The sequence below is a fragment of the Antennarius striatus genome, chromosome 21, assembly GCF_040054535.1.
Source record: "Antennarius striatus isolate MH-2024 chromosome 21, ASM4005453v1, whole genome shotgun sequence".
Lineage (NCBI taxonomy): Eukaryota > Metazoa > Chordata > Actinopteri > Lophiiformes > Antennariidae > Antennarius > Antennarius striatus.
In genome coordinates this window covers 4,041,922-4,055,342 of record NC_090796.1, presented here as the reverse complement: position 1 = coordinate 4,055,342, position 13,421 = coordinate 4,041,922, and the positions used below count along the sequence as shown (strand labels likewise).

General features: G+C 45.9%; 1 protein-coding gene across 6 annotated transcripts in view; it reads right to left on the bottom strand.

Moving 5' to 3' along the window:
• Window positions 1-13,421, bottom strand: part of unc13d (unc-13 homolog D (C. elegans)) — a 36,955-nt gene that overhangs the window by 13,897 nt on the left and 9,637 nt on the right. For 4 of the 6 annotated variants that reach the window (XM_068305832.1, XM_068305834.1, XM_068305831.1 and 1 more), the window contains exons 3-12: window positions 12,137-12,168; window positions 2,221-2,277; window positions 2,076-2,132; window positions 1,893-2,000; window positions 1,739-1,798; window positions 1,559-1,625; window positions 871-1,051; window positions 746-790; window positions 443-659; window positions 269-373 (exon numbers count right to left, since the gene is read on the bottom strand). In XM_068305832.1, coding sequence (XP_068161933.1) covers window positions 269-373; window positions 443-659; window positions 746-790; window positions 871-1,051; window positions 1,559-1,625; window positions 1,739-1,798; window positions 1,893-2,000; window positions 2,076-2,132; window positions 2,221-2,277; window positions 12,137-12,168 — 929 coding nt within the window. The remainder of the gene's footprint in view (window positions 1-268; window positions 374-442; window positions 660-745; window positions 791-870; window positions 1,052-1,558; window positions 1,626-1,738; window positions 1,799-1,892; window positions 2,001-2,075; window positions 2,133-2,220; window positions 2,278-12,136; window positions 12,169-13,421) is intronic. The other 2 variants (XM_068305835.1, XM_068305833.1) reach the window with 2 other exon arrangements.

Sequence of the window (13,421 nt, the reverse complement as noted above, 5' to 3'; positions counted from 1 at the left end):
ACACACACACACACACACACACACACACACACACACACACACACACACACACACACACACACACACACACACACACACACACACACACACACACGAAGGTCAGTGAAGGCTACAAAGTCAGTTCCTGCTTGCTCCGTGTTTGCAAGTGTTGCATCGAAAAAAAACAGCGCCTGGTGTTTTGTTAGAGCAAATATGTTAATTTATCCTCAACAGATATTTTCATGCTTGGCTGTGATAAACGTTGTAGGATAGGAAGACACTTTTTTACCGATTTGTGGATGAACTTGAGATTCAAGTGACACTTTCCTCGATTGGGATACGTCTCAGTTCTGGGCTCCAGATGGTACCAGTTGTCTTCAGCGCAGTGGAGATCCTGAAGGGGTATGTTGTTAGTGTGGGAAGACATTCAATCAGCACATTTGAATTAGAGAACATTTAGTACCTGTAGTTTAAGAACCACCTTTCCCAAGAAGTCGTCTGTGCCTTTCTCCTTTTTGGCATCCTTGATCATCCTAAACAAAAACATCAGGACACTCACCTGCTTTTCTTGGTTAAAGGTTGCATAAGTCACATTGAGGGCATGATACCTTCTTAGATTATTAAAGTTGGATTTGATTTCCTCTAGTTTCTGTGTGAGTGAAATCTCCTCATCCTTGTCCCTGAAACAAAAACGTCTCTGTTAACACAGCAATGAAGAAGAAGATCTCAAAGTAGCGGCAGAGGATACTGTGGATGTTTTCCTCACCACATCTCAAGGTGGAAACTTGCGCCGGCGATCTCCTCAAACTCTCTGAAAACAAAAGAAAGAATTTCAGTCACAAACAAACCTAAACCTGGTTTCACATCACACAAATACACGTGTAGACTCACAGTATGAAGGTTTGGTTCCATATGGGGTTCAGGGTCTGTTTCTTTACATCAGACTGGTAGATTTTGTCTTCTGATATCGCATCTTGCACGACAGATTTACGGGGTTTGGTTCTGGACCGGCGTGTTCGACTCTCTTCCTCATCTTCTAATATAGTCAGGAGGCAGTATGGGTCGCTGAAACCTGCCCAAAACAAACAATGGCACACATTGTAAGATATAATTCCACAGGTCGCAACAACAAAGAAGTGAAAGTAAAGGATGAAATGTCCAGATGAGAAAAGAAAGTTAGCTGGGGCACAACACATCAATATGAAGGAATGAGGAAGAGCCACTTTATTTTAAAAAATTTTAAATGAAATTTTTTTTAAATTAAAATCATCATAACATCGTAAGTGTAGAACATCGAGTTGCTATTTTATAATGTGCAGCTGAGGCTGGCACTGAGTTCTGCAGGGGCATACTGTATACTTCATTGAAAGTGTAATTTGGAAATGTTTTAATGATAAACATGAGATAATTAACTGTTTATGGTTAACTTTAACTATGTGGAAAGTTCAAGCTGTGGTTGAAGGACCTTAACTAAATGCTCATTGGTTGTTGTTTCCAGGATGATGCATGGATTTAAACTGCTGTCTATAAAGACAACAGTGACACAGTCATCAACACACTGAGGATCGCTATGACTCACCGCTGATGTCTTTTCCAATGATCTCCTTGGCTTCCTTTATCGTGGCCATCAGACAGTATACTGGGGGCTGGAAGGTCGAGTGGTTATTTACACTTTTTGTTTCTCAGAAATCTAATTACTGCTGCTTCTCACACTAAAGGCGCATTTAGGGGAACAAACATGCCGGCTTCCTTTTCTCACCTCTGTGTTCTGTACTTTCTCCATCAGGCTGCTGTGTTCTGTCTCTGTCATAGTGAAAGCCTGGACATGTAGAACAAGAGAAACAATCATCTGTGTCGTATACCCATGCAGCGGTGCAGCTCAGGGTGACATTCAGTATGAAGTATGGATTTACCTCCTTGACGTACTGATGGAGCTGCTCATCTGTGAAGACTTCAGCTGCTGACGGCTTCCCCATCTTATGAGCGATGGTGTACAGCAGCTCTTTATAGAGAGGCTTGAGCTTTTAACAAAAAATAAAGTGAGGATCTATGTGCAGGCGGTATTAATGTGACGTATCGAACACACAGGATGATACCTCCAGCTCCTTGTGTCTTCGCGCCTTCTCTTCAGGGTTTTCATCTTCCTTAAAATTCTGAAGCAGAAGAGCCATGATTCTGTCAGGTGTGTGAGGTAAATTAAGATATTCTTCAGATAAATTTAATGAATTGCAAATCACAAACCCTCCTGTCCCGCAGCTTCCTTGTCAATCCCAGTTTACGAACATGGCCAGGTGATATCTAAAGAGAAAAAGACAACGATCAGAGACAGCAATGACTCCACGCATCAGTCCAGTTACTGTGACCATTTTAGAATCCATGATGCAGCATGAAAGTCTTTTTCTTGTATTATAAATAGATACAGTATAAAGTTTAGTAATTTGTTTTTTAAATTTAGTAAATTTGGGAGAAGACAAATCAAAATTAATTCACCAAACGGGCATAAGGATATATAATACAATAAATATATTCATTCATTCATTTTCTACTGCTTGTTCTGCTCTTGGTGGGTCACAGAGGTTGATGGAGCCTAACCCAGCTGACTTGCGGGCGCGAGGAGGGGAGCACTCCAAGTACGACACCAGTATACTGTGGAGTCACATGGAGGATAAACAACCACTCACACACAAGGGGATATTTGTAGTGATTAATTCACCTAGGGTGCATTCTTTTTGGGGTTTGGGGGGAAGCCAGAGAACCTGGAGAGAACCCATGCAGCCATGGCGAAAACATGAAAACTCTGCACAGAAAGGATTCAAACCTGGAACCTTCTAGGTGTGAGGCGATGGCACTACACACTGCGCCACTGTACTGCACAATAAGCTAACTTAAAAACCTCACACTGTCACGTTTCAACTCAATCCACTACCTGTCAAACAAGCGCCTAACCAATCACAGCGCATCTGCCAGAAGGAATCACGTGAACAATGTGGCGTAAGGCATCGGGCAGCGAGGCTTTTTGTTGCAGTTATGACTTTCGTCCGCACGACAACGCAGATATCATGGAAGAAATTGCCGGCCAACATAAAGTTTTTTGAAAACGCTGGGTCTGCGTTGTCGTGTGGACCCTGTAACCGAAAACTTTTTTTATCCGAGGGGCGTCTCCCTGCAACGAATACCGCTGTGAGTTAGTGTGTGTGACCTGTGTCTACATGTACACACAGAATGGACAAACTTAAAACCGGCTATTTTTAAAATATGACAGCTCCACTTCGAAGAAGCGTTGGTAAACATGCTCGACAGTTGCATATTTGTTCGTCAGTTTCTTTATGAGTCATAAAGTATATATTGTAGCGTGTCTTGGAGAATGGTGGCCAAGGACTTCCCAGCATGCTGTGCGGGTGTAATGGGGGGGGGCTGGGAGTGGCACCTTGAATGACATGCACTTCTGCTTTCATCAGAATCCACTATGAATGTGATCAACGTGTGTATAAAAGTAAATGGCCTTTGGTTATCAGAATCCCTGCTTCAGTCTGTCATTTCATGTTAAATCTCATCTATGTTACATTGGCGTCAGAAGTGGGATATCACTATGACGGAATTGATGAACGACGTCGCGGATCTTATTCTACGCATGGAAGCCATGGAAGGAAAGAAAGTGAAAGGGCTCTCTAGTGGATGTCAACAAGTGAACCTTCCGGATGGAGATAGTGAGCGGAAACCACCAGTGGAGGTAGGTTGACAGAGGACCGTGACCTGGGCGCGGATGGACGGACGAGGTATAGCCCCTACTGGCCCCAAAGTACTGCACCCTTACATGTGGCTCTAAATGAGGAACACGGAGTGCTAGGATCCCTGGTCAAGGCCCCAACCACAATGCAGTGAAACCCCCACGTTTTAATGGAGAGCATCACTGGAGACCTCTTTCATCCAAGTACAGCTTGCAGCGCAGTTCTACAAATGGTTTGCAGAAGAAACAGTCATACAAGTTGCTCTTGCCCTGGAAGGCAGCACTACAGGTGCTTAGAGACCTCCGGCCACAAGAGCAGTTAAGTTGGCAGGGAATTAAAGGGGCCCTCCAACAGCGTTTTGGCCGGCACATTCATGTCGATGCTGCACGAGATAGACTGAGTTGACGTCAGAGGAAGAATGGAGAGAGCCTTGGTGCCTTCGCCGCGGATCTCCACCATCATGCGCGGCTAGGCTACCCGAGTTTTGATGTTGGTGCCCAGGAGGAGCTAGCCCTCCAAGCTTTTGTTCGAGGTCTTCAGCCCGAAAGACTCAAGGAGCACATCCAGTTGCATGCGCCACAGTGTTTGGAAGAGGCCCTGGGAGAGGCACAACGTGTGGAACATGTGCTCAGTCCAAAATGGCGGACCCCGAGTGTGATGCACCAAGTCCGGCAGGCAGACGTGGAACAGATTGAGGATGAGCCAACGGCCGGTCAAGCCACCGGCGTGTCTCCACCACAGCCATGATGCAGAGTCAAGAGGTCCGTCCGACAGAACCTGGAGGGGTGTTTCAGATGCAGAGAACCAGGAAACATGGCACGGTACTGTCCCGCACTGTCACCCAGAAGCTTCGGGCCCCAACCGCCGTTAAACTAGAACAGGGTGGCACAACAGGGAAACTGTCACCCACCACTGAGTCCTTTTTTCCCACCATGACACGACTTCAAGTGGTTTGCCTGGGCCACATCCACGGGCTGTATTTGAACTGTGATATAGACGGCACGCGGTGCAGAGCCCTGATCGACACAGGGTCCACCATTTCTTTGATCCGGCCGGGTATCCTGCCCGGCACTGATGGCAAAAGGTTTCAAGGTTGGAGACACACCGAGCTTTGCGTCCCAACAATCTCCGGTGAGCGCACGAGAATGCTGGGAGAGAAGTCAGTTCGAGTGGTAGTCGCTGGCCATGTCACTGACCACCAGTTTTGGCTATGGCGGGTCTCCCAATGACCAAAGAGCCGACCCTGCTTCCAGCTGCTAACGACGGTGACTCTGAGCACACGAGGTACATTCAACCCTGTGGTATCGTGCAATACACTTCCCATCCAGCTGTGGCACTGCACTACGATATTGAAGGTGATAAAATGCATGAAGAAGAAGAAGTAAACACGTTGTGAAAGTTACGGATTGTGTCTGTCCTGCTATCTACTTCCCTCGATCTACATACACAACATATTGGCGACGAGAATGGCTTGTATCGGAATCTCACAACCTCCTGCTTTGCTTGAAACCCCGGGTGAGCCTACAATGCTGTATACGACGTGGATACAGATGTTCGAAAATTACCTGCTAGCACTGACTAATAATGACATGCCGGACAAATGGAAGCGCGCACTGCTGCTGCACTGTTTAGGCACGGAAGGTCAGCGGATTTTTCTTTCCCTCCCCAACACTGGCACTTCTTACAAATCCACCTGTGATGCGCTTAAAACTTTCTTTGTGCCGAAGGTGAATGTCGTAGCTGTGAGGAGCAAGTTCCGTCAGCGTGCACAGAGACCTGGCGAAACGACAGTACAGTACATTGCTGCATTGAGGGATTTAGCTGTTAACTGTGACTTTGGTACGTTTGCTGATGATATGATTAGGGATCAATTCATTGAGAAGACGTCCTCTACGAGGATCAGGGAACGCTTGCTGTTGGAAACGGACTTAAAGCTAGAGAAGGCGATCGCTATTGCTACACAAATCGATTCAGCGATGGCAGAAGCTAAGGCTATCACCCCTGTGCACGTTCGTGACGCTCCTGTGAAACTCGTGCAGCCGAGAGGTGATGGTGCACACAAAACGCGTTGCGGCAAAGGCAAGTCTCAATCCACAGTTCAGAAGAAAACCTGCTACCGTTGTGGATCCAACTCTCACCTAGCAAACAACCCTGAATGCCCTGCTAAAAAGGCAAAATGTAATCACTGTGGGAAAATGAGACATTTTAGTAAAGTGTGCCGCAGTGTAGTCCCTACACAATCAGTGCGTGAAGTTGCTGTTCCAGACCTTACCGTGTTACATGTAGCCCCACCAGCTGCAATCTCAAAACACCTTATCTGTACAGTTGCTCTTCATGTTAAGGATGAACAGTCTCTTAATACTGAGCTGCTTGTGGACACTGGTTCAGCTGTCTCCATTCTTCCAGAGAGCACCTACAGACAGTCTTTCATGCATGTGCCTCTCTCAAAGCCTACTGTACGCCTGGTGACCTACATGAAGAAGCCGATTCCAGTACTGGGCTGTCTTAAACTTACTGCCACATTCTGCAACCAGAGCGCACAAACCGACTTCTACATTGTTCCCGATGGCAAACCACTGCTCGGAATAGACCTGTTCACTGCCCTGCGCCTTCACATTCACGATGGGCAGATTGCATCACCTGCTGCATCCGTGGTGAGTCACGCCGTCAACGCCGCCAGTGCATTAGGCGTTGCCACTGGTTTCATACACAAAGTTAAGGTGCGTGCAGATGTGCCTCCAGTCCAGCAGAAGCTGCGCAGGCTCCCATATGCTGTGCCTGACAAGGTGTCGGAGGAGCTGCAGAGACTCGAAACCGATGGCATCATTGAGAGAGTGGACTCATCTGCCTGGGTGTCGCCTCTGGTGGTCGTGAGCAAGAAGACAGGTGACCTTCGTGTTTGTGTGGACTTACGTGAACCTAACAGGGCTGTGGTGATCGATAGTCACCCGCTGCCACACATTGAGGAAGTTTTCACTGAGCTCCGTGGCGCTACAATGTTCTCCACAATTGACCTACAAAATGCATACCACCAAGTGCAGTTACATCCAAGCAGCAGAGATCTTACCGCTTTTATAACACAAGATGGACTTTTTCGTTTCACGAGGGTGCCTTACGGCCTGGCCTCAGCACCCAGTGCCTTCCAACGCATGATGTCTCAGATCCTGGCTGGTCAAAAAGGTGTACAGTGCTATCTGGACGACATCATCGTTAGTGGGGAAACGCCTGAAATACATGACACCAGATTGAACGCCGTTCTTCACTGCTTACAGGAGAGTGGGCTGAAGCTCAATGCAAAAAAATGCCACTTCAGAAAGACTGAGCTGTCCTTCCTTGGGCATCTCATCTCTGCTTCTGGCCTTCATCCAGACCCTAGCCACGTACTGGCTGTGGTTGAAGCTCCCCCTCCACACGACGCTCAATCTCTGCGGTCTTTCCTAGGCCTGACTGCGTGGTATTCGAAGTTCATTCCCAACTATGCCATGCTTGTGGAACCTCTCCGTGCTCTACTCAGACAGTCTGCTACTTTCCACTGGTCTGAGGAGGCGCAAGCGAACTTCTGCAAAGTAAAAGAAATCATCACTACCAGCTCTGCGCTTGCCTTGTTCGATCCTTCCTTGCCAACTGTCGTGACAACAGATGCGTCAGACTATGGCATCGGTGCTGTGCTGACACAAATGAAAGGCGACACTGAACAGACCATTGCATTCGCTTCCAGAACACTTACTGCATGTGAGCGCAACTACTCAACAGTTGAAAAAGAGGCTTTGGCATGCGTCTGGGCGACTGAAAAGTGGCGTACTTACCTCTGGGGCCGTCACTTCACTTTACGGACTGATCATAGCCCTTTGACCACTCTACTTACAACCAAAGGCCTTGGACGCGCAGGCATGAGAATAGCTCGCTGGTCTGCTCGCCTGCTGTGTTTTAACTACACCATTGAATACAAACCGGGCCATGACAATGTTACTGCAGATTTCTTGTCGCGCTTGCCTCTTCCCATCACAGATGACCACGAAGACATGGAGCTGGAAATGGTGGCTGCTGTGTCCCCTGACTTCGCTGCAGTCACAGCTGATGAGCTCTCCAGTGCCTGTGATACATGCCCCGTGCTACAGCAAGTGCAACACTACATGCAAAAGGGATGGCCTCGTACTGCAAAAGGCCTTGACCCCCTCATCGTGCCATACTTCCATGTGCAGAACGAGCTGGCTGTGCAGAACAGTGTCATTGTGCGTGGCACTCACCGTGTTGTTGTACCGCGACAGCTACAGGAAAAGATGATCCAGCTTGCTCATGCTACACACCAAGGGATCGTTCGCACCAAACATCGACTGAGAGACTTGTACTGGTGGCCTGGAATGGATGTTCAGGTTGAGTCCGCCATCAAATCATGCGCCACCTGCCTGCAGCATGATAAAACTGCAACCACCCGTACTGCCCCCTTACAGCCGGTTCCTACCCCAACTGCAGCCTGAGAAAAGGTTGCTGTGGACATTGTCGGTCCCATTCATACAGCGCCTGCTGACTGCCGCTTTGCCATCACTCTCATTGACTATTACAGTCGATGGCCCGAGATTGCCTTCTGCTCAAATGTGACTTCTGCCTCTGTCATGACTTTCCTTGCCACTGTGTTCAGCGGAGAGGGTAATCCACAGGAAATAGTCACTGACAATGGCCCTCAGTTCGTGTCAGCTGAGTTTGAAGCCTTCCTTAGTGACAGGAACATCCAACACTGTCGCAGCTCTGTGTACTACCCACAGGCCAACGGTGAAATCGAGCGTTTCAACAGAGTCTTCAAGGACTGCCTGCAAACCGCCAACATTGAAGGTAAATCACTGAAAGCCTTCTTTACTGAGTTTTTACACACGTACAGAGCCACACCACATCCCGTTACTTCAGTGTCCCCAGCTGAACTGTTGCATGGTAGACCACTGAATACCAAGCTTCACATCACAGGTCTGCACTCCATGCGCCCCTGCTCTGAGAAAGCCAACATGCTACAAAACATCCAAAACAGACAACAGAAGTCGAAACAATACACAGACAAACGTCGTGGTGCAAAATCACCAAGCTTCCAGATTGGCTCTGCTGTCTGCATCCGCAAACCTGGAGTCATTGCCAAAGGACACTCAAAGTTTACCCAACCACTGACAGTGGTAGCCCAAAAGGGTCCTGCCACTTACTTGCTGTCCGATGGAAAAGTGCGGAATGCCTTCCACCTTGCCCCCTCTTCTTCCACCTGTGCTGCTGCTCCAGCATCACTGCCTGCAGATGCTTGCCTCCTGCCAAATGACCAAGGTGCTGAGCCACCTGAACCTGAAACTGCACCCTCACCGCATCAGTCTCCAAGTGCACCGAGAGTACGACATGCTCCCGCATGGTTTAAGGATTATGTGACTTTAAAAAAAAATTTAAAAAAAAGAAGAGAGAAATGATGTGGAAATGTGCTTGAAATGTCCTTGAAATGTCATTATACTGTTTGCTTATGACTTGTGATCCTCATACAGTATGCTTATGTTCACAATGTTTACAATAGGCCTATGGCTTATCTTTGATAAGTACTTACCTGCAATTTGGTAATGAATATGACACTAATTTGTTGATACTTACCTCAGGGTTACTGCTTATTTTACAGATTAATGGTAATCTACTTGTTATTTCTACTTGCTAATGGAGTAGATTCTTATGTTACTGTTCGAGGGTTTATTCTAACAAAAGAGGAATATGTGGTATCGTGCAATACACTTCCCATCCAGCTGTGGCACTGCACTACGATATTGAAGGTGATAAAATGCATGAAGAAGAAGAAGTAAACACGTTGTGAAAGTTATGGATTGTGTCTGTCCTGTTATCTACTTCCCTCGATCTACATACACAACAAACCCCACGACCAAAGTCAGAAGAGACCAAACAGGCAATAGATGACCTGTTCCACCGGAGTTGCGACGGGTTGGAGCAGAATCAGAAGACCCAGCTGAGAAGACTCTTGGACAAGTTCTGTGACATCTTTGCGGCTAGAGATGAGGACTGCACCCAAACCAATCTAGAATGACATGTACTTCTGCTTTCATTAGACTCCACTGTGAATGTGATTAACGTGTGTATAAAAGTAAATGGCCTTGTTGATCAGATTCCCTGCTTCAGAGTCCGTCATTTCATGTTAAATCTCACCCACGTTACAATATATTTATTTATTTATTCATCATTCCTTCACTTTCCTTGCCAACGCTAGTTCTGGATCAGCAGGGGAAATACTGTCCAAAAAAAATCACCAAAGACCTGCAACAGTGGACAAAAATGTTTTTAAATAAATACTGTATTTTCTACACTATAAGGCGCACCTAAAAGCCTAAAATTTTCTCATAAACCCGTAGTGCGCCTTATAATCCTGTGCGTCTTACATATGGATTAATATTCATATTAATATTGGTCAAAAACAAGATCGCTGGAAAAAGCCGGCAGTCTGGCCGCAGTCATGCCGCACTCCGCCACCAGAGGCGCACCTTCACAAGGCACTCGGGCCTTCGCCCCCTAACAACGGTAGTCAAGGGGCGTCACCGAAGTCCCAGCTCTAACTGAGCTGCTCTCAGACGGTAGAGCAGACTGTAGGAGCACCGGTGATTACGCAGCAAACATAAGGAACTTTCAACAATTCTATTAATCAAGTTTGACTGACTGACTGATCTCAGTATGTCCTAACTATTTTGCGTTGGAAATAACCCACTTTAAACTTAATTGGTCTCAAAAATGCCATTGTGTTGTCATCTGGAATCTAGTGATGGTCCATTCTATTAGTCTGCGGAAACACACGGAGAAACTGGCATTAGGGTGATTGAAAGACCCTCAAAGCTGATCTTCCAGCCTTTTCTGAAATTTCAAGAGCAGAGACTGCTAGACAAAGGTGTCTACTGTATTGCAATTGTTTTACAAATGTAGTTGATAGCTCTGGGAGGGCTACGGAGGGGCGCATTCAGGCTTGTGTATTCTGTCTGCAGCTACGTGCTGTGAGATTCACGGCGGTGAGACACCGACGTTAAAGTCAGTTCTAGGAGTAAAACAGCGTCACATTTGTCAGTAAATTAGCAGCCTGACATTAAAATCTAGTTAAAACATTGTTTAGGACACACAGCAACAAATAGCTGCACCTCACCTCCGAGAATAAACGAAGACGAACGTCGGAGCTTAAATATCTGCTTCAAACTTCAGATCAGGAAATAATCCGCTCTGTTCGCAGTGACTGCACTCGTAATGAATTTAACCAGTTTTTAATGTCAGGTTTTTTTTAATATGCGTCTTGACTTCCTTCTAAGGCCCAGTCCACACGATAACGGATTTTTTTAAAAACGGAACTTTTTAAAAACACATCGAAAACGATTCCCGTCCACACGACAGCGTTTTTTAAAAAATTTCCGTCCACACGTAAACGCAATAGCACGTTTTCGAAGACGGCTATAAGCATGCCAAACCATGTGGTGGCAGTATTGAGTCAAATTTTATCCAATAGGAATCCTCCGTGTTTTGTTGTCTCAACACACGGGCCCATAAATATGACGTCACAGCGGTTTTCGTCGCAGGCAAGACGTCATCGTTTTTAAAAAGTCGCGGATACGCCGTCCACACGACAACGCAGACCCAGCGTTTTTTTAAATATCCACCTCGGCCAGCCTTTTTAAAAAGTCACGTTTTCGTTCCAGATATTTGCGTTATCGTGTGGACGGGACCTAAGATGGCAAAGTCATCCGGTTTCCTTGATGAGGCTCGGAATGGCTTATTGACATAACAATAGGGGCCATTCAAAGGTAGTCAGGGAGTCATGAATGCAATCATGACTGTCTGAGCAGCGCGGCCTTATCTAATGGACGGATTGCGCAACTACAGCCGCTGCAGTTTATTAAATAAATTTTATTTATTTTTTATTTTGTGCGCCTTATAATCCGGTGTGCCTTATATATGAAATAAATGATAAAACAAACAAATTATTGAGGTTGCGCCTTATAGTCCAGTGCGCCTTATAGTGCGGAAAATACTGTAACCATTATATGACCCAAGCCTAATCAGTGGCTATACAGGTAGTCGTCGACTTACGACCTATGCAACTTACGACCGACCGACTTTACGACCACAATGTCCGGGTAACGCGGGCATTCCCTCCTGCCACAGTACTCACGCTCTGAGGCTCCCGCGCTCTCTTCAGTCACCACGGCGCACACACGCTGTTCAGTCACACTGTGAGATCAATAGCCCAGCCCACTAATGATGGGCTGGGCTGCTTAGGAGGCTGTGACGGAGAAATGTGTGAATGGCGTATGGAAAAACTGTCAAGCGTTACGTGAACTCTTCTGCTGGATTTGAAAGTGACGAAGAACTTGATCAGATTCGGGAGAAAATAGTGAAACTGGCAAAAAACCTCTCCTTGGAGAACTTACGAAAGATCGCGCTGTATGAAGAACTGATCGTGCTGGAAGAAGAAAGAGTGGAAAAAGAAGAGAGAAGAGAAGCAGAGAAAGAAGAGGAGGAAACAGAAAAAATGTTCATCACCAAAGGCTTGTCAGAAGGCTTTTCCCTGTTAAATAAACTCTGTGCACACTTTGAAGAAATGGACATAGAACATAGAAACATTTCCAAGGATTGAACGGATGGCAAACGACGCTTTCCGTCCATATCGTGAAATTTATGAGGAGAAAAAGAAACAAACAATTCAGACAAAGCTCACAATGATTATGAAAAGATCGTCTCCCGCTCCCACCAACCCACACGCTGCCCCAGCTGACGATCCGGACGACCCCCAGCCAAGAACCAACGCTGCTGGATTTAATTTTTACTTAAGAGTCGATTTACGACCAAGTCGAATTATCTGTCGGGACCAATCGCGGTCGTAAGTCGACGACTACCTGTACCTCAACGTTACAAAAGCACAATTATTGTCCATACCTCAATCCCAACCACCCTCCCCTCATTGTACATGCATGTATTTATACATATACATGTATAAATACATGTATTTTCATTTTTGTCATGAACAATTGATCCTTTTTCATACTGCAAGTGTGTCTGTACTGTATACGTGTGCTAGCATTTGGAGTTAAACAAAAATAATTTCCCTAGCAGGAACGACACAGAAAACGACAACAATTTATGAGTGAAACTAGCTAGTTAGGCAAACAGTCTGTCCAGCTATGGTTTCTGTTTGGAATGAGACAATCAATTTAGTATACAAAATGCTCCTCGGGCATCTGACAAAAATGGTCTTTAACTAACTACATACAGTTCTGTTCATGTAGTCAGCTAACACAACTATCACTTCTCTAAAATTTCTTTTCCACTTGCTCTTTTGACAGGTGCCTTTTCCTTTAACGTTAGCTCCTTTGCCAATCTCACCATTAGTTACTTTCTTTCTCCAGTTAACCTGCTAACATTCATCTATGGCTTTGCAATGATCGCCCAGAGCAATCCATGATTTACCAACACAAAGTCGTTACGTCACCACGTTGATTTTTGACTACGTTGGGTGTGCTTGGTTTATAATACCAACACATTTGTTTTCATATGTTTGGTATGAAGTCTGATATTATTGTTTTATTGTGGAATTTCCACAGGTATATAATATATGTATATAATATAATCATCATTATTGTAAATATCTCACCCTTTAAGTGCAAAATGCATGGAGCATATTACAAAACAAAACAACCCAGACATGCAGCCCATCCT